The 22337-nt window shown below is 39.4% G+C and overlaps 1 protein-coding gene across 1 annotated transcript in view; it reads left to right on the forward strand.

Moving 5' to 3' along the window:
• The window catches only part of cdh10a (cadherin 10, type 2a (T2-cadherin)), a 92089-nt gene that overhangs the window by 7400 nt on the left and 62352 nt on the right, over window positions 1-22337 (forward strand). The window contains exon 2 of the mRNA XM_041814077.1: window positions 14184-14510. Coding sequence (XP_041670011.1) covers window positions 14301-14510 — 210 coding nt within the window. The 5' untranslated portion in view covers window positions 14184-14300. The remainder of the gene's footprint in view (window positions 1-14183; window positions 14511-22337) is intronic.

Raw genomic sequence — 22337 nt, forward strand, 5'->3', positions numbered from 1 at the left:
AAGGGCAGAGGCTCTCACAAAAAACTCAGAGGGTATTGGATGAATGTTCTATCTGTAACATCTTTACAGGCCATCAGAGCAACAATACACGTGACGTAGCAGCTGCCGAGGAGTAACCTCCATAGAGAACTGCATAACACGAATAATGGCGAGTGTAGACGTGTCAGTACACGTCTTTTGTAGTTTTTGAAAAGAAACTAACTCAATTCTGTTCTTTGTTCTTCTTTTAATGAAGAACTGTCGTCAAGTTCTGATTAAACTGTTCAGATGGGAGCTTTGCAAGATGGATTCGCCACTGGGAAAGACAGAAACGGGCGAATCCATCTGCTCTGCAAGGTTAGTGTCAAACTGCACGTCTTGACACTTAAATCATATAGAAGATGCCTTATCTCACAATCAAGAGACAGAGAGCCTGTGTTATGGCCCTCTGTGTCTCTACAGAATATAATGAAAAATGCCACAAATTCACCACAAATACTAAGAAGTGCAAGGATTTTTCTTCTGTAAATATGTGACTATTTTGGTCCTCGAGAGATGGAGTTTGTGTGAAAATCATTCTTAGCCTTCATTGTTTACTGTGTCGCCCATAAAAATCTTTGAGTTTTAATTTCTGTTTGTTTTTTCCTTTTGTTTATGTAGTCCAATATCTTTTTTGAAATTCAAGTGAACACATCTCAAAGCCCAGCTTTTCCTAAAAAAAAAAAAAAAACATGTGTAGAGCTTGAATATGCACCACAGGGTTGATGTTTTGGTGTGTTTCAAACTTTTTAAGACAAGTTCAGGCAAAACAAAATGGTTAGAAAATAGCTGAGGGCTTGAAGGGTGATTTAATCTTGACGTTTTATCAAAAAAACATTTGATAACTCATACCAAAAAGACTCATTTTCCCAAATCACAGAGTTCTCACTGAATCCTTTACTGCATGATCATTTTACCATTTTATAGTCATATGCAGATGCATTTTCATGACTATTTTCAACTAAACTTAGCACAAAAAGTAAGGAAATTTATGTTTGGTAGATTATTTCTTTGTACACTAGTAAGGAACATTTGTGGGATGAGCAGCAGAGCTGAGTATGTTGGTTGCACCCATGAAAAATTTGCCAGGTCTTCTCTGCCAATGCCAACAGCTTATTCTGCTGTTGCTATTGACTCTTGTTTTGAGCTTCTGGTACCCCCAGGTGCTGTCAATCAGGTGCCTGATTGTCACCTGATTGGCAGCACCTGTGAGCATGGGCCCTGCTACAGTGGTCAGTAGGTCTCTGCTCCAAGAATTGGCATGCCATGTTTGACTGATCTGGATAGGGCCGGTGTGATAGGGCAACTTCAAGCTGGTGTTCCACAAAACCAAGTTGCGGCATTGTTTGGAGTGAACCCTAGTACCATCTCCAAACTGAATGCCAAGTTCCACATAACTGGGGATGGCCGCAAAGTGGGCATCCCAAGAAGACTGTTTCCTCACCCTGTCAGCACTTAGGTACCGTAGGCTGTCTTCTACAGATTTGCAGTCAAGGTTTGCAGAATGATATGGCCAGCTGCTCTCTGCCCAGTCAATCCAGAACAGACTGCATGCAGCCAATCTCCAGTCTCATAGTGCTGCCAGGAGGCCTGACCTCAACCCCACTGAACACTTGTGGGATCAGCTTGCGTGTGCTGTTCTTGCCAGAGTGACCAACACAACCACGTTGGCTGACTTGCAACAAATGCTGGTTGAAGAATGGGATGCCATCCCACAGCAGTGTGTGACCAGGCTGGTGACCAGCATGAGGAGGAGGCACCTGGCTGTTGTGGATGTGTATGGTGCTTCCACACACTACCGAGGCTCCTGTTTGTTAAATGAATAAAATGTTAAACTGCCAATGTGTCTTGTTTCTTAAAACTTCAATCATCCAATCCACCAAACACCAAACAAGGGTCAATGGCAGAATCACCTGTTTGGCACTGGCAGAGAAGATTTATCAAATTTTTCATGGGCACAACCCACATACTCAGCTCTGCTGCTCATCCCACAAATGCATGTTCCTTACAAATGTGGCACCATTTAAAAGGGTAATAACCAGGCTTTCCAAGATTTATTGCCAAGAAGCATTGTTACAACAAAGAAGTAATCTACCAAACACAAATTTCCTTACTTTTATGCTAAGTTATATGGTGGATTAAAAGTTCTCTACAATGCACTACAAAAGCAGTAGCAAGGTCACTGACCAGGTAGTTCATCTCATTTTGCACTGCACAGACTGAAAGAAAAATGTGTACCACAGCACAGAAAATGAGGCAGGTATCGGGAGAAATTAGAGTATAGAGAAAGTGTTGAATTTAAGAAATATTCCTTCTATGAATGTATCTTTTTCTACCGATTAGTTCAGGAAATACAATTTCAATGCAGTAAAGAGCATAGAAGTTTCTGGGTAAGAAGACAGGGCTGCATTACAACCATGCAGACAGAAGGAGATGTTTACAATAATCTGTGCCAAAGGTTGCAGCAACATAGGGAGCAGATGGTCAATTTAGGTGTTTATAGCCTACCATATATAGAGTATCATCGATTAATTATGCATGCAAGACCTCTGGAAAAGGTTTACCACGCAGCCAGACTTGTGCTGCACGTTGCACCTATAATTATTGTCCTCCTAAAGTCAGAGGAGCCGTAAAAGTGCTTAGTTGCAGCGCTCGGTTAATGTTTGTGGGGGGAAAGCCTGCGTGTTCAATTTTTTGGGGCTGCATGTGCATACAAATTTATACAGACTTATGTGCAAGGCTGTGCTTTTTTCCAGGAAGCATATCCTGATGAACAGCTAGTTTATATCTGATCAAAGATATTCTTATTCAGCAAAACAAGAATGTATAATTTTGCAGATTAGAGAAGTGGGGCACAGCCGAGCCTCTCGCCAGAGTGAGTCTTAGCCAAGATTAAGAATAACAGCTGCAGAAAACTCTTTAAAAGCATATTTAACTTTTCCATCTCTTTACATCTCAGGTTTTAATGCCAAGCCATATAAGCTGTCTGCAACTTAATATAATCATAAACAACTTTTTCTTAATAAACCTCGCTTTTAATGGGCTAAATAAGTTGAGATAATTCAGCTTGAGTCTATAGGATCTGGCATGGACTCAGCCCCTTGCTCATCCTTTAATGGAGTGTTTGGAAGAATTCTGAAAAGACACACTGGCCCTAATGCTTAATAGGCACACCACATCAAAGATTAATATCCAGAATGCTATTAAAACTCAAGGACAGGCTGGAATGATAATTAGAAAATGCAATCACAAGCATCAGACTAGATTAATTGCAAGGCGGCGTTTCCTGATTTCGGGAATGCACGTGTCACGCTCACACCGCATTATGAGTATGCAGGAGGAAATAACATTAAAAATGTAGCACTGATGGCTCAGTACTCTCTGCCCTGGCATCAGATCAAGAAGCACTGGTGTGACTAGGGATGCCTTGATCATGTTTTTTTTTTAATCCCAGTGCCAATACAAATCACACATGAGACTGACAACTGATACTGATCATATTAAGAGCCACTCTAGTTAGCATTGTAGTGCACTGAGACCTGTTTTCTCAACTTATTTGGTTTTACAATGTGGCATCGCTTTTCAAAGAGTACTGTTATGTGTAAGCGAACTCTCTCGTGCAGGGATGATGAATACATATGAGTTTTGACTTTTTTTTTCTCTTTAAAGGAGAGGAAAATAATAGTTTGCACTGATAAATTACTTGGGTGGCTGTAAACAAACCTGGGTGGCAGAAGTGTCATCTGTGTAGGACACTGAACTAGAAAAAACAGGCACTGTCGAACAGACGTAACACTAACATGAATCCATAATGAGGAAAAAAAGGGTGTCACAAACACATCAGCAAAATCTAGATTTCCAAATCTTGACATTCCACGTAAACTAGGGCTGTCATAAGATTACCATTTTTAATTGCAATTAATCACAGAATTGTTGTAGGTGCTTGTGATTAACGGCGTCCCTTTTATAACATCGTATATGCATTTTTCTGCATTAAAACTGTTTTCCATCATCTTGGATTTTTTTTTTTCTAAGGTCTTAAACTAAGGATAACACACTTCCTATTTGGATAATGACCTGATTCATGGCTTTGTATTAGAATTATGGATGGAATATTTTAACATGAATCAAACACTGGGCAAAAAAAAAAAAAAAGAAAAAAGTATTTAAAATGGAACAAAAGTGAGCTGAAAGGGCCGATAATAAATGCCATTAATCACAATTTAAAAAAAAAAAAAAAAAAAAATGGTGCACTAATTGTGGATTAAGCTTGATAGCCCAATTTGAATGTCATTTATCTGTTATTTAGCTAACAACTTTTATTTGACTTGATTTAACATCCAGGTTGTTATAGTTAACTAAAACTAACTAAGAAACTAAAACTACAATTCAAAAATCATTTTAGTTGAAACTAGATAAAAACCAAGCTTTACCAAAAAAAACAAAAACTAACTAAAACTGTATGGTGTGCTTACAAAACTAACTAAAATAAAATAAAAATGGAGACAAAATATCCTTAGTTTTAGTCTTTGACACAACCATACTGACTGGCACAGACACCCAAGTCTGGGCAGTGTAAAATTACCTGATCTGACTGGTTAAGACTTCACACAGTGGTAGTTTGATGTCTGGAGTTGTATTCAAACATCATCATTAAGATAAGAAAATGATAAGTGAAGAGTAGCCTGTTTGAATATATTTTTTAAAAATGTATGATGTTAACTCAGCCCCGACATCTATCCGTAAAAAAACTAAAACTAACACTTAAACTAACACAAAACTAAACTAAAACGAAGCATTTTTGCAAAATAAAAACCAAACTAACAAACCAGCAGTCAAAACTAATAAAAACTAAACTGAAATTGAACATAGAAAATGAAAATGAAATAGAAATAAAAGAAATTAGAAAAATAGAAATTTTTAATTTTAGTTTTGGCTTTAGTCTGAATGAAATGCATTTTAGTTTTAGTCACATTTTAGTCATTTATATCCTTTTTAGTTAGTTTTACGGTGTTACAACGTCATTTAGCAGACATTTTTATCCATAGCGATGTACTTTTAGTCAACAAAAAGTCAAAAAATTTTAGTCTAGTTTTAGTCAATAAAAAGTCCTTGCATTTTAGTCTTTACTTTTAGACCAAGTATTTCGATCGATTTTTGTTTGTCTAGTTTTTGTCATGGAAAAAAAGGCTGTCGACAAACATTTTTAGTCATAGTTTTAGTGCATAAAATTAACACTGCTATACTGCTCAAACAGTGTTTCTGTGTGAGTGCTTAAAAATTATTCTCTACAGATCACACATTTTTGATAAAATCCTCTGATAATGATCAGTGTCTGGTGTAACTCATAATTATATTCTCTTGTTTCAATTGTTTATGGACTTTTTAAAGAGTTAGGTCAGCTTTGGTTCATTCCTGTAGCTGCTGCCAAGACATTTTCTTTGTTTTAACATTTATTTAAGCTCTAATGAATCAAACTTTGACAAACTCAGGGAAAAAAAAAAAAAAAACTATTGTGAACTTGGGTGGCATTTGAAAATTATTGCTGATTTAATTGGCTAAAACTGTCTGAGCGACTAAGAATGATTTACGTCGGGATCTCATTAGCTGACTTATTTGATTTTCTGTTCAAAGGATTACATTCATTTATATTCATCAATGGAACTCTAATACTAATTTGCTCATAGTGAATGCCTGCACTGACATTAAAGTCCGTATTTAAGAGCGTGCTGAACAAAAGCAAGAGGAATTGTGGGGAGTAGCATGTGCCTTTATGCAGCATTCCCTCAGGGATTCAGTGAAAGCTCGACTGGATAACTCCAATATGTGGAACTACTAAATGGGCTCTATTAGAAAGAGAGGCAAGATTTATTAGGATTAACTTCCAAAAGAACATAAATTATGCATGCACACCCAAATTACCTATCAGGATGAGTCCTAATAGGGACAGAGCCTTAGTGAAGTATCAGAGTAAGACTACCAATGAGACAAGAAACCTTAGGCACAAATCTGACACATACAGGGGGATGATTCTGATGAGTTTATATAATTATCCTCTTTTTGTACATCATAAAGCAGCAACACCATAACAGCCTGAATGTACGCATATGTAGCACTGTCAGTCATCCTAATTAGACAATGCATTAAGAGAAATTCAAATCACATTTGGGCATTCTGTGTGGACGCATGAGTACTCGAATTGGTTTGATATTGGATGACCTCAGTTTGCATAGAGTTTGTCTGGGATGCAGATTGGATTGGTTGTGAAGATGCATTATGTACTGGCATGCATGAAAGACCAACCCATCAACTGATGTGATCTGTGGCTTTCTTTATGTCCATCCAGCCTTGCTTGGAGTGATGGGAAATATGGTTCTTTTTAGAGATCTGGATAAAATGTCTCTGCTTAGTAATTAGAGCTGATCTTTCTGTTTTGGCAAAGGGCTCTTCTGTTAGTATTTTTTTTGTATACTTTTAATGTCTATAAAATAAAAATATCAAGGCAGAAAAGAAAAGGAAACTGCCTCGAGTGTGAGCTGCCTCCCACTGCTAACAAACTGAGCCAGCTCACAGAACTGCTCGTCCGCAAGCAACACATCACGACTCCCTTGTGGTCCGTTTCCTTTGAGTTGTCATCTCAGTCTAGCCTTCACCTAAAAATATTTATTTGCTAAATTGCATATCAGCATGTCCACTGTTAACACAGTTATTACAAGCTTTTAAAGAGGCACTGCTGGCCTCTTGGCTTGTGGCTTATTTGCCCCCATTCATGCGTAATGTAAACAGCAATGCAGACAGCATGCAGGGATAGGAAACCAATTTTAATATCTCACAAAGCCAAGTTTGCAGTTTCTAAATGATGACTTTATTTATTATGGAAGAAAAGCAAACCTATCTGGCCCTATGAGAAAAAGTAATTGCCCCCTGAACCTAATAACTGGTTGTGCCACCCTTGATAGCAATAACTGAAATCAAACATTTGCGATAGCTGGTGATGAGTCTTTAATTTTGGCCCACTCTTCTTTGCAGAATTGTTTTTCTCAGCCAGATTGGTAAGTTCTACTGCATAAACTGCCCGTTTAAGGTCACACCATAGGATTTAAGTCCGGACTTAGACTTGGCCACTCCAAAACCTTAATTATGATATTTTTCTTGAGCCATTCAGAGGTGGACTTGCTGGTATGTTTCAAGTTGTTGTCCTGCTACATTACTCAAGAGTGCTTGAGCTTGAGGGCATGAACTGATGGCTGGACGTTGGCCTTCAGAATTTTCTGGTAGACAGCAGAATTCATTGTTCCATCAATCACAGCAAGTGGTCCAGGTCCTGAAGCAGCAAAGCAGCCCCAGACTATCACACTGCCACCACCATGTTTGACTGTTGGCATGATGTTCTTTTTATCAAATGCTGTGTTATTTTTACTCCAGATGTAACGGGACTCAAACCTGCCAAAAAGTTCAACTTTTGTCTTGTCAGTCCACAGAATATTTCTCCAAGAGTCTTGGAGATCATCAAGATGTTTCTTGGCAAATGTGAGATGAGCCGTTGTGTTCTTTTTTGTCAGCAGTAGTTTTGGCCTGGGAACTCTCCCATGATGCCATTTTTGGCCAGTATCTTTCTTATGGTTGAGTCATGACCTCTGACTCACTCTGACTCGGACCTCACTGGCCCGTATTTCTTTGGATGTCATTCTGGGTTCTTTTGTGACCTCCTGGATGAGTCGTCATTGCACTCTTGGAGTCATTTTGGTTGGCAAATCATTCCTGGGAATGTTCACAACTGTTCCCAGTTTTCTCCATTTGTGGATAATGGCTCTGACCATGGTTTGCTGGAGTCCCAAAGCCTTGGAAATGGCTTAGTAACCTATTCCAGACTGATAGATTTCAATCACTTTGTTTCTCTCTTTCTCTTGTTCTTGAATTTCTTTGGATTTTGGCATGATGTGTTTCTTTTTGAGATCTTGTAGCCTACTTCACTTTGTCTGACAGCTTCTATGTAAGGGATTTCTTCACTCAACAAATCTAGCGGTAATCAGGCCTGGGTGTGGCCAGTGAAATTGAACTCAGCTTTCCAAGAACTGTGGTTAATCACAGTTCACTCATGATTTAACAAGGGGGGCAACTACTTTATCACACAGGGCCATAAAAGTTTGGATTTTTTCCCCTTAATAAATAAAATCATCATCTAAAAAACTGCATTTTCTATTTACTTGGGTTGTCTCTGTGAGATATAAAAATGGGTTTGATGATCGGAAACATTTCAGTGTGGTAAATATGCAAAAAGTCAGGAATCAGAAAGGAGACAAATACTTTTTCACACCACTGTAACTTATGTGTGTTGATCTTAACACTTGAATGTGGTTGATAAGTTAGTTAATGTGTGAAAAAGCTGTTAACAGGCTGTCACAGAGCGATTGTCAGCTTAAAGTCATGAAGAGTACAGCACCGGTCCAACATCAACCCGCTTTAGTCCTCTCTAGTTTCAGCCAAAAGACACAGAACAGAAGACACAATAATCCAAAAACCCATTGAAAAATCCCATAGGCTCGATGCCAAGGGAACCCATGTGACGGGAACTTCCGGGTTTGCCTACAAAATTACGTCACAACAGCGCCACTCCGTCTTCTAAGTTTCTACTCGGAATGGGACTTTGTGTAACATGAGCGCCCTCCGTTGGTGCCCCTGCAGACTTGTGTACTAGCCCCATGTGTTCTGGCTAGTTTGCAGTATGATGTCCTCATACCAAGTTGATTAATAGTAAAATTTGCTTAAAATTCTTTAAAACGGGGGTTCTCAAACTTTTTGGGGCTAGGGACCCCTTACAGGGTAGAAAATTTTCCGAGGACCCCCCCATAACCCTCATACTGATTAAACATATGTCAACTCCATTTGTACTCCTAGATCAGGGGTCATCAAGTATCTTTGCACAAGGGCCAGATTTGTCTGGACAGAAACTCTGGGGGCCGGACTTTTGAGTACACAAAAATTAAATAAATATTTTGGTCTGGTTAACATATTTGTATTTTCTTTCAAAATGCAGGACATTTTAAGGCATCACCAGTGAGATCAATCCCTGTTATCTATCATGCAGCAGGCCACAGGGAGACAGGCCTGACAACAGAGTTGGCTGAGCCCCAGAAAATCCCAGAGAAGGGGCCTTCTACAAACATGATTTAGCACCAGTGTTAACTCATTTTAACACCTTTTCGCCTCTTTAACACAATTTTTGCCATTCTTTAACTCCTTTAAACCACTTTTCCTGCATGTTTCATCACGTTTGTGCCACTCTTATCCATTTGTGCCACTTTTCTTCTATTCTTGCCACTTTTTTAACCTCTTTTCTTTACATTTTTTCAACAATAGTTGCAACTTTTAACCAATTTATGCCACTTTTCACCGACTTTTGCTATTCTTTAACCCCCTTTTGCTACTTTACTGCCAGTTATTTCCCTTGTGTACCACTCTTGAACACCTTTTCACTAATTTACCTGGGTATTTTTGCTGTTTTTTTTTTTTTTGCCACTTTTAACTCATTTTTTTGATACTTTTTGCCTCTTTAACCCAATGTTTGTCATTTGCTAACCCCTTTAAACCACTTTTCCCACATGTTATGGCCCTGATATGGCCCTGATATGGCCCCCCAAAGCTTCCTGTTGATGATCAGTGTCCTAGATGCTGTATTTTTAACTCTTAACCTAAATACAAGCTCTTGTCCAGTTGACTGGGGCTTCTTGCTTTTTGTGACCCTTTGAGTGGCCAAATAAGAAGCCCTCTGTGCTTTTTCTTGTGTTTTTTTTTTTTTTTTATGCGTGAAGAGTGATAAAATTACTTATCTCACAATCATATCTGAGTTTTTATTTGCCCAAAGTTAAATTATGTGGAGTCATTGGTTTAGTATGGTTGTTTTATGGTGCTGTGGTCCCTGTATGTATTTATTTTATTTTTAATTACATGGCATTACATCTTTATATATATATATATATATATTTTTTTTTTTTTTTTTTTTCACGGACCCCAGTTTTAGAATCACTGCTTTAAAATTTTTTGCTTTCCAGGTAAAAGTATTATCTTTCCCTGTTATGTGTTTGTCAGTGTGTCCAAAATAAATATAAAATATTTGTGAAAATACTATTTTTTTATTGATGAATTTAGGCCTGTTATTCTGCACCATGCTGCCACAGTGCATTTTTGGAGCTTATTATAAGAATGGCAGCATGAGACTTAAACCCTTATTCTATCAGAGTAAACAGACGTCTGGATGCCAGGTTCAACACACAATGCAAGTGGGAGCACACAAACCACAGTGTCTTCTTGGACAGAGGTAGAAGTTTTTGACAAAACCAAACAAAAAAGACACGTTTTTTCCCTGGCAGGACATCCAGTGGTACCATGCTTCTCTATCGTGTTGGTAAGAAATCCAATGAAAGCAATGCAGGACACAAAAATAAAGAACTACCTCTCAATGGAGCGTTTTACAGCCCTGCCTTTTGCTCCTGTCAGAAGTGTTCAGCTCCTAGAGGTGCCTGTATTATGCTGTTCAAACACACTCACTGGCTGTGAAGTACTGTTTGCGGATCAGTAATGCAACTTATAATTAGTGTGGCTCGCTCCTTTACAACTCAAACACAGAGAGAGACGGAGACATGACGGGGAGTTGTAGCTGCAGTTATTAAACTTCATTTGGCTTTGACATTCATTTGGCTGCTGATGCACTACACTGGTTGCACTCTTTTACACTGCAGAGACTTTTTTATTTCTCTTACTCATTTATCACTTCCATTAGTTTCGCATGCCTTCGTCTTATTGGATAATTAAAATTTTATGACAAAAAAAATATATCCAAATATTTTGCCAAGTTGGGGTTGAATTATTTCCTCTCTCCCAGGAGAAATTTGAACTTCACTTCTTGTTGTTAATTTATGTCATTGGTTAAATTGTTTTCAGCTTTTATGTTATGAATCTTATAATTATAATATAATCTTGGGAGCCACAGTAAATGGACTGAGTTACAGGGATAACTAGAGCTAGTGCTTGGTGGTTAAACGTCTCAGCATTACCAGACAGCTAACGTAGAGAGGCTGGCTGTGGTGGTTCCTCTGGTTGATTTGAAATTTTAAAAGCAAGGGGTGAAGATGTGGTCCAATGACCTTGACCTTTGTCTAAGGATGGGATGATTATACGTCGCAACATTCAGCCACACTGCAAAAAGTCATGGTTTATTAGTCCTAAACACTTAGCTAAACCATGCACCCAAAATACAAGCTGCTGTATATGCTGTTTTTTTCAATGCAACTGGCACAGAGCTAAAACAGAAGTAACACCTGGTGCACCATGCTCTGCCAGCTATACAACTGTAGCTATGACAGGTTACAGCTGAGACACCAGTGTAGCTTTGAATCCACCAAAGAAAAGAGTGAAGTCTGCAGTGTGGGGGCATTATTGACAACAACCAGTGCTACACACTGCAGAGAACCTCCCTGGAAAAACAACAGGGCAAAAAAACATGGAGGCAGAACTAAAAGACCTGGTAGACTTTAATCAAAGTTCTGCAGACATGCAGACCTTCTGTAGATGCATTTACTTTACATGGGTCCACTTAAAGCAATGTTTCCCAACCATTTTTCCTTGGAGCCCCCCCAAAGTGAATAAAAGTGCGAGTTAACATTTGATTGTCAGCAAGCATATATCATATCAGCAGTACTTAAAGCTTCCTAAACACCAAAGTAAACGGGTCTCTCACTTGAGTGACATTATATTGTGGTGGGTTTCAAGATGTTGACATTGAGTTCATTCAGAATCAAACATAAAGAGGTCGCTTACAATCAGTGCTATAGCAGTAAAAGTTTAATAGCTGAATGAGAAACATTGCATGTAGTAGATGTTTAGACAATTTATTAAATATTAATAATAAATATCAAGTCTTTCTTACAAAAGGACAACTGAAATCATTGTGGATCACATTTGGTGTGAAAAACGTGAAAAACACACTTAAATGTTTCAGATCATCAAACAAATTTTAATATTAGACAAAGATAACCTGAGGAAATACAAAAATGCAGTTTTTAAATGATGATTTCACTTATTAAGGTAAAAAAAAGCTATCCAAACCTACCTGGCCCTATATGAAAAAGTCATTGCCTCCAAGACCTAATAACTGAATGTGCCATCCTTGGCGGCTACAACTGCAGGCATCACTGTGGAGGAATTCTGGCCCACTCTTCTTTGCAGAATTGTTTCAATTCAGCCACATTGGAGGGTTTTCCAGCATGACTGGCTTGTTTAAGGACATGCCATAGAATCCCAGTCAGATTTAAGTCTGGACTTGGACTCAGCTACTCCAAAACCCATCCGTTTAGTTGTATTTGTGTGTATTTTTAAGCCATTCAGAGGTGGGCATGCTGGTGCGTTCTGGATAGGTTTCCTGCTGAATAACCCAAATGCACTTGAGCTTGAGGTCAACAACATGATGGCCGGACATTCTCCCCCAGGATTTTCTGGTTGCGAGCAGAATGCATGGTTCCATCAGTTATGGCAAGTGGTCTAGGTAAAGCAGAGCTGGACCATCACACCGCCACCACGTTTGACTGTTGATATGATGTTCTTTTTAAGAAATGCTGTGTTATTTTTATTCCAGATTTCCAAAAAGTTGAGCTTTTGTCCCATGAGTCCCAAAGTCTTGGGGATCATCAAGATGTTTTTAGTCAAATGTGAGACAAACCTTTGTGTTCGTTTTGGTCAGCAGTGGTTTTGGCCTCGGAACTCTCCATGGATGCCATATTTGCCCAGTCGCTTTCTTGTTGTTAAATGATGAACACTGACGATAACTGAGTCAAGTGAGGCCTGCAAGCCAGTGTTAATTTCGTCGACTAAAACTATGACTAAAAATGTTTGTTGACAGCCTTTTTTTCCATGACAAAAACTAGACTAAAACTAACAAAAATAGATCTGTGATGACTGAAACTGACAAAAACTAAGTTTCGTTTTCATCAAGATGATGTAATTTAGTTTTCATCAGACATTCAAAATCCATGATATTTCTCCACTGTGGGTAAATATGTCAAAAAACAATATAGCTGTGGCTATTCTGCCTCTCAGCTGTAGAAAGCAGGAACCCCAGATTTGGCAGAGTGCATAGAACACACTGCCATGGTTTGGTACCAGATTTACCCAAGAAAATAAATGCTTGGACTAAAAGTTCTGACTAAAATGTGAGGACTTTTTATGGACTAAAACTAGGCTAAAATGTTTTGAGGTTTTGTCAACTAAAACTAGACTAAAACTAAATTGTATTTCATTTAAAGACTAAACTAAGACTTAAATTAAAAATAGCTGCCAAAATCAACACTGCTGCAAGTCTTGATGACCTCCTGGATCATTGTTGATGCGTGCTTGGAGTCATTTTGGTAGGCCTGCCACTCCTGGAAAGATTCACCATTGTTCCAAGTTTTCTCCGTTTGTGGATAATGGCTCCCACCATGGTTGCCAGGAGTCCTGACGCCTTTGTAACCCTTTCCACACTAATAGATGTAAATGACTTTGTTTCTCATCAGTTTCTGAATTTCTTTAGATGATTCTATGATGTGTTGCACTTTGAGATCTTTCACTTTGTCTGACAGGTTCTATTAAAGGGATTTCTGATTCAGCATGTCTGGTAGTAATCAGGTAGGCTTGGATGGCTTTAGGGGAGCAAATATGTCCCAGCACTTTATCAGCTGTACCACCAAGCTGTAGCTTCTGTCATGCAAATAAAATGAGCACGATGATGGGATGCAATTGCTGCTTTATATATGAGTCTTACAATATCATGCAATCAGTTTGGACTTTTATTGTGTTAATGGGAATGCTCATATTGCAGTGTTTTTAGTTTAAGGATCATCTGACCAGTGTATTCACATTTTACTGCTAAAAGCTGCTGATTTGCTGACAGGTGTAACCCCTTTTTAAGGGTCTTTTTGTAACAGGTTTTTGTATCTCAGTGGTTAAATAAAATTGACAGTGCAGCCCTAATAGAAACCCAGTGTAGAGAGTTTTTTCTCACTTTTGCCCTTTTCTAGTCTGCAGTCGTCTCAGTAGCTCGTCTGTCCTGTAAGGATTTAAAGATTCATGTAAAAGACGTTCATATTAATGTTCTGGACGTGCCTCCTGACTGAAGTTTCCTCTTTTCACAGGGATCTAAAGGACATCAAAGAAAGGAATACAATGTCTGTTCTGATAACAAATCCTATCAGAAGCCTATTACCATAATTCACAAGTCATCCTGGACGTTTCCAAGCTGATTGGATACAATGATAACCAATCAGGTTCTGCTCCTCCTGATACTCTCCATCCTGTGGCCCAGCGCTGCCCTGCCTTTCACGCCTGGGAATATTGGGAATCTGTTTGGGATGCAGGAGAGCGATGGGAGGGTTCTGCAGCGCTCCAAACGCGGATGGATGTGGAATCAATTCTTTCTGCTCGAGGAGTACGCAGGAAATGACCATCAATATGTCGGCAAGGTAACGTGCCCAAACACATTGTCTGCAGACTAATTATAGGAGCTTTAGCTTGTTGAAGAAGTGTTTGATGTAATTGGCTGAAGACGAATGAGCTGCCTGGAATCTGGCTGTTAACAGGCACAGTTAACTGGAGCTATCAGATACACGGCACACTAACTCCTCTCTTTGCCTCCAGCATTACACAGCTCTTTTCAGGGAGGCTTTTAATCACATTGTGTGTACTGTAAAAACACACTACTGTATCAAAAAACCCAAATCCCTTTAATTCATCACTGAGCATCAATGTATGAATGCCGTTTTTTTTACCAGACGACATGAAAAAGGTTTTTTAACAAATTAACTCAAAACAAGCCTCATAATCAATTCCATCAATAAATCCAGGAGTGTGTTGGTCATCAGCCAACGGAGCTGAAACTTCCAGTTGGCAGGCCCTTTCAAAACAAGAGCCATAAAAACCATAGACCATTTATGCTATCATCCTAAGCACAGGACGGGGAAACAGGATTGATCACTAAGACCTGATCATATTTCTGAAATAGCATTATTCACGCTCATATCAAATCAACAAAACCCCATAGAAAAGGCTTTTTAGTGGCATGTTCATGGTTTGACTAAAACACCTGCCTGTTTTGCATTAAGGCAAGGCAGTTTTGACTCAAATTCTTCTGTCAGGATGTTAGTGTCTAATTCTAATCATCACTTATGCTTTTGGCTTCCTAATGTCTTGATAAAAGGAGATCCAGATTAAATAATTACTGCGCTAGATGCTGTGCAGTGCTATTTTGTCCACGGGTATTATCAGTTGTGTTAAAAGAAATGCACATTTTATTCCAGCACAGATTGCGCCTTGCCCCTTTCACCAAAAACAGCTCTCACTTTGATTTGAGTGAGGAGCAGAGCGAAGCAAAACACGCACTTTGGTTAAATTGAGAAGTGAAACAGCTTGAAGACCCTGTAAAGTGAAATCCAAAATTTGTGTCTCAACACATGAGATATGTTGGAATATGGTTGCTGTAAACATGTGAAAACACTGACATCCACATGTGACTGAAGTTTGGATTGAGACCGTTAGAAAGTTTTTCACCTTTTTCCGGGCTGGGTTTAATTTCGGCTGGGCAAATGTGTGGGCTGACCCCGCCCCTCTAACACTACAATATAAAATCACAGAGCATTGAGGTACATTTGCCAAATCTATCAGCCACAGTGGTCTGTGGACCATTTAAAGCATCCAAACAGAGATTTTGCAGTCGTGATATAATTTTGTAGGCAAACCCGGAAGTTAGCGCTGCATGGGTTCCCTCGGCGTCAAGCCTATGGGATTTTTCAAAGGGTTTTTGGATTATTGCTGAAAATAAGCTCTGTGTCCAATAAAAGTTAATGAAACTTACACATTTTCTTTATAAAGATAATCTTCATAAATTGATAAGAGTTGTATCTGGTTTGTTTATCTAACTGTCGAAAGTAAAAAGCTAATGTCATGCTATATTGAACTACAACACGGTCGACCGAATTTATGTTATCACATGCGGATACACATGAACGTCTCAGTTGCCGTGCTTCAATGATGATGTATGTAGTCCTTGTTAGCTATCTTTTAGCAACCACCTTTATTAAGACGTGGAAAGATACCCAATTCAAAGGTGGGGCACGTTTCAGATGTATTTTATGCCATAGGATAAAACGTGAAACTCTCCTGAACTTGTGTTCACCACAGACCTTATTTCAGGCATTTAAAACGCATTCAAAATTCCCATAGACTTTCAGACGAGGGAACCGGAAGTGTTAAAATGCTAACTTACTTCCGCATTTTAGGACTCATTCCTGCACCACTCTATGGCATGAGTGCTTTCCTCAATTCAGATTGTAACATTTATTTAATTTGAGAGGATCGTATTTTCTCCTAAGTGGGTGTGGCTTCAGCTCATTCAACAGACACGCCACACCATCCTGGAGCAGATTTTACTGCCTTATTTTCATGATTTTGAAACTTAATTTTATAAACTTGATGTTTTATTTGTCTGAAATTTGAACTAGGGGTTCATCATACAGTGACCTTTCATAAAACAAACCTAAATACAGATTTATTTTCACTTTACAGGGTCTTTAATCCTCCTTAGAATACCTGTGAAGACACACAAATATCAGAAATGTTGCAGATTTCCATATCTCTAGGAAATAAAGTGGTATAGAGGCAATAAAATGATCACATGAACACTACACAGATCAAATTATTAGGACAGATATTCTTTTGGAACTATCCCAATTTGGGACCCCCCGATTGTCAGAGGAGGTGAATATTGCCTAAAGTTGGACTTAAAATTGTGTAGGGTGTGGCCAGCATAAAGGCCTGCCTCAGCTCCAGCTCTACTAAGTTGAGTCAGCATTTGCAGCATGGTGACCGCCACTGATAAGCTCTGAAATTAACTCATAAACCACGGGGTGATGTCATTAAGACATTATCAATGTGTAAAATCAGGCTATCATTCAAGCTAAGCTTTTATGCCTTACTGACATAGCAGTTGCATCCTTTTTCTGATGGTGATTTCATACTGGGTAATAATTTTGACCAACACCACAGTGCATTTCTATCTGCTGAGAAATCTGATACTCAGTCCAAATGAATATCAGCTTCCTTTTTGTCAGGAATAAAGCCACAAAGAAGGCGAACATTGTGTAATGGATTTCAGGTGTCTGTCACTTAACTCTTAATGCATTAGCAGATCATCATTTGGTTTTGAATATTGCTCTACACTTTGCCAGGATTCTCAGAGTGAATATTGTAATGCCCCCAAAATAGCAAGCCTGAGAGCAGAAAAAAATGTGAATTTAGACACGGTGTTGGACTTTTCTTCAATGAAAAATGGGTCAGTGAGGATGGACTAAAAAAAATTACCAAAGAGAAATTAAGGACACGCTTAACTCACACTTTTACTCACAAATTCGTTGTAGGAGCTCTGTTTAGCTTTGTAACGAAGTCTCAAAAGGCTATGACTCAGAAGCGTAAGCAAAGATGACTCAACAACAGATCAGTTTGAGTCAAAAAGGTTTGAGTCCAAATTAAAAAAATGCAGCTCTTTTGTGACAATTTCCCCCTAAGAAACCCTTAAAATGAAAGTTTTCCAGACAATGCTCCTCCTTCCCACCCATCCAGATCAGAGAGGTTGTTGTCAGCTCACCCGTGCCAGCACTTTAAAGACAGGTGTGATGGGGAACGCTACACTTATCAACTCGAGGGAGGGAAATGAGGTGACTGTCGACAGCCAATTTTCTCAGAGGAAGCTGGCTTTCATCACACACCTCATTCTCCGGAGTAAACAAGTGTCTTGTGCGAGGTTGAGTAGGGGGATATGACAACTTCTTTTTGCAGGGAAAGCGTCATCCTGATCTGGCAGAGAGAAAGGAACAGCGATAAATTAATGGAAAACGGAGAAAAAGAGGAGGAAGATGAAAACATATCAATCACCAAGGCCGGTGAAATTTACCTTGTTGTGTTATGTGATGAAGAAGCGGAGCAAATGCTGACTCTAAATGGGGCTGATGTCTTGATATGTCAGAGAGTGGTGCGAAGGGGCTTTCTTCTTTGCTCTTTGATGCTTTCCGGCGCCGAACTTCTGCACTATGACAGCAATCACATTCACCAGTTTCCACTACCCTTTCTATGTTCGGTATCAGTTACCATTAAACTGTCCAAAAAACACAAGGCTGTAATAAATAACATAAGCAGAAGGGTAAGCAGGGCAGTGACTACTGCTTGTGTCCTGAATAAAAACAGCTGTGACAATTTGCATGGCTTATTCCTTCACTGTGCAACAGGAAACAACTGCACTGAGAATAATGTAAAGAAAAGATGCAGTACTGTTGACCATTTTGACATTTTAGCACAAACTGTTACTGTACATTTGAGTTAAAAATGTGCATAGCAACTGCTCTCTGCAGAAACTGTCAAATTCAGTTGAATTTAGACAAAAAAAAAATCTTAATTGGCTGATCTGGTGCAAAGTACCTTCACTATATGGACAAAAGTATTTGGTCGCACCTGTTAATTCTTGAGTTCAGGTGTTTCAATCAGACCTGTTGCCACAGGTGTATGAAATCTATTACCTGGCCATGCAGTCATCACTTGTGTTACTACACAGCTCAGTGACTTTAAGCATGGTACTCTGATGGATGCCATCTTTGCAATCACGGTTCAAGAATTTCATCCCTGTTGTATATGATGTAAGTGATATTAGAAAGTGGAAGCGTTCAGGAACAACAACTCGGCCTTGAAGCAAAAGACTACATAAAATCACAGAGCGAAGTCAATGACTGCTAAAGCACATAGTGCATAAAAGTCGCCAGAACTTCCACTGGCACACAAACTGTGCAGCGGTAGCTTCATGGAATGGTTTTCCATGGCTGAGCAGGCAAGCCTCACATCAAAAGGTCCAATGACACGTGCCTGCGGAAGTGGAGGAGGATAATGGTATAGGGCTGTTTTTCAGGGCTAGGCCCCTTATCTTCAGTGAAGGTCAATCTTAACCCTCAGCATGCCAAGACATTTTGGACAATGCTACGCTTCCAACTGTGTGGCAACACTTTCCGGAAGGCCCTTTTCTATTCCAACATGACTGTGCCCCAGTGCACAAAGCAAGGACCACAATGACATGATTTGATGAGTTGAGTGTGGAAGAACTTGACTGTCCCACACAGAGCCATAACCTCAACCCCAACAAGCACCTTTGGGATGAACTGTAATGGAGATTACGAGGCAGGCCTTCTTGTCCAACATCAGTGTCTGACCTCATCAATGCTCTACAGAATAAATGGGCTCAAATTCCCAGTAAACCATTCCTAAATCTTGTTAAAAGCCTTCCAAGTTGAGTGGAGGCTGTCGTAGCTACAAAAGGGTGGACAACTCAAATTAAAGTACATGTATTTGAACACAGTGGCAATAATAAACTTGCTTTTGGCGTCTTGCTTGTTACACAACAACACAATATGTCCACTGTATAGACAAAAGAGCAAAGAAGAACATCGTGGTAAAACTAAGTTCAAAATCTAAGGTTTCGATTTTTTCCTTGAATCAGCTGTGCAGCTATTTCAATGGGTTATGCAGTATTACGCACAACCAAGCGTAATTCCATAAACCTCTGTCCAGTTTGCCGTTGTATTGTGGGCATACTAAAGAGCTTTTTAAGTTTTTAAATCTGTTTTTGACTTTGGCAGGCTGTAGACTTACATGTTATTGGCTGTGAACCAGGGTGTGATACAATGATAGTTTAAAGCTTTTTTCAATGGCATATTTCTTGACAAGGTTATAAAGCGGGATAAATTTAATATATACTATATATGTGCATAGCAAAAAAGATACAATAAAAAAGTAGAGGGATTTAAAAGTGTAGAGTTTGCAAACCTGATTATAGCAGGAAGGTAATTTCGGAGTTTAGGAGCCCTGACTGCAAAATCCTGAAAGCCCCTTGTCTTCAGACTGGCCCAACCAATAATCCTTGATCAGCTGATCAGAGGGAGCACCTTGGCTCATGAGGGGTATTTGTCTGTTTGGAGTATCAGGACCAAATTGAGTCTTCTGACTTCATTTGGTGAAATGAATGTACTGTAAGTGATTAAAAATGTAATTAATGGACCGATAGATGCGTGCCAAGCTAGATGGGTGTCAGACATGCAACATCCAAACAAACTGTGTCTGTCTTCTGCTAATGAACAGCCCTTTTTGTGCTATTTTGGTTGTTTTGGAAAGGACTTTATTGATGAATCACTGCAAAAAATGGAGGATTAATCACAAAATAAAAATAGCTGCCACTGATTGTTCTAATAGTTATTAAAAATGACAGAAATTTTGAGTTTTATGAAAAAGACAGACAGACACCATGGACAGAGAGTGCTGAGGCAAAAGAGAGGGAGAGATAGAAGACTACAATGACAGACAGATAGATTAGAGAGGTCGAGAGAGACAGAAAATAGAAAGACAGATTGGGACCAAGAGAAAAAAAAAATAAAAGCACTTTCATGGCCAGCACAAAGCCATCCAAGCCCTGATAGTCTTCCTTATAAAGATCATTTATTGGCCTTTGCAGTGCACCGTGGGAGGCCTTGTTTATTTCACATTCAATCAAAGCTCTCCAATCAACCCACACACACTCACTAACTGTCACTTGAGGTTGCTTTCTTGATTACGGCAATCAAAATGGATGTAAAGAACAGTCACACTGCTCGCCTCTTAACACAAAAGGGAGCACTACTGCAGCTAATAAATGCAGCTCATACAGCTTACCAAGGTGTTCAAAAGGCATGCGGCTTAAGAAAAATGGCCGTTATTCCAGCACTTCCTCTGCAGAAATGGCCAGAGCTGAAAAAAGAAGCAATTTTATTACTGTAAATATACTATGCAGTGGTCGTGCATGCATCAAGTCTCACAAATCTCATTCTGACTGACTTTCACAGGGCCATTAATGAGTGTGAGCACTCGCTGTGTGCAGCTGTGGTGCCCTACTTCTTAAGCAGGGCTGTGTGGAGTGGGTGAACACTTGCAATGCTGAGCAATACAACCCTAAAGTTTGCATCCCGGAGCATTTGAGTGGCGTGTTTGAAGTGAACAAAATCCTATTAAAATCCTGCCTCATTTCATTGTCTTCCTACTTGTAAAGAAAATGTGCTGCCCTGAATTAGAATATTCAAGGTGGTTGGCTTTGTTGTGCTAATATTTGGCCAATAAGTATCCTTGAGATATTGCAAGGCCTTGCTCAATACATTTTTTTGCATGAATTTTGCCGAACTTGTAAAGAAATGCAAAGCATATTCAAAATACCTTAAGCTGTAACTTTAACCTGCACAGTAGACCGGTGCATTATACCGGTGTTCTCCAATAGTGGAGAATTTCTGCCTGTCTTCTGAGACAGAGGGAAAGAGTGAGGAAGAGTAATTATCCTGTATCCGTTCCGCGCTCTATTTTGCTATCTCCTCCTTGCAGGAGCGAGCAATGCTTACCAGAGACCTGACAAGAATTGCCAATGATTTTGCTGCTTTACTGACAATTCCTCAGTGTTTGTGCAAGGCGATTTAACTCATCAAGGCTCTCTTCTGTGCTTCTGTTGTAAGGCCTTGAAAAGGCTGTGTTTGTGCTGCAAGGCCTTGAAAGGGGAGCCACTAAATCCCTGCAAATATAGCGCTGTAGCCCCAACATTTGATTTTGTTAAGGCTGTGTGGAAAACACTCTGTCAAGAGTATAAATGCCACATTTTTTAAAAGCTGTAGTAGATTTGAAACTCCATTTGGACATTTAATATCTCCCTCCAGGTATATATCAATAAAAATCTGTTCAGCTTAGCTTCTGCACTCCCTACACTCCACTGTTTACATTGAATCCATACAGTTTCCACCAGACATCCCTGCAGAAATCAAATATTTAACCTCCATGTAGTTGGCATAGTGCCTGCATGTTTTCCACGTTCTGGAGCACCCTTATTTTTAGATGCCATGCGATCCCGCAGACTCTCAGCAGCACTGCTTACTTCAGCAAAACACCTCCTTATTTGCACTACCACTCAGTAAGAAATCTATACGGCCTTGGGGAGCAGATCTGTTTACCCATATGATTAGGAAGCTGACGCTATGTAGACATCCAATAATTAGCAGAAGTGCCGGAGCTAAGGGCCCACATGCTCCCATGTGGACTGAAGGAAAATATGTAAAATATACAACACAGGGTTCTGTAAAGGTCCTATTATGCTGCAGACAGCTCAGCTGCAGAGACTCCTTTGATGGCTCCTTGTTTGTTGTTTTTGCTTCTCAGGGTCCTTTTTGCAGGATTAACTACAAAGAATGGAA

Source organism: Cheilinus undulatus, linkage group 19 (assembly GCF_018320785.1).
Source record: "Cheilinus undulatus linkage group 19, ASM1832078v1, whole genome shotgun sequence".
Taxonomy (NCBI): domain Eukaryota; kingdom Metazoa; phylum Chordata; class Actinopteri; order Labriformes; family Labridae; genus Cheilinus; species Cheilinus undulatus.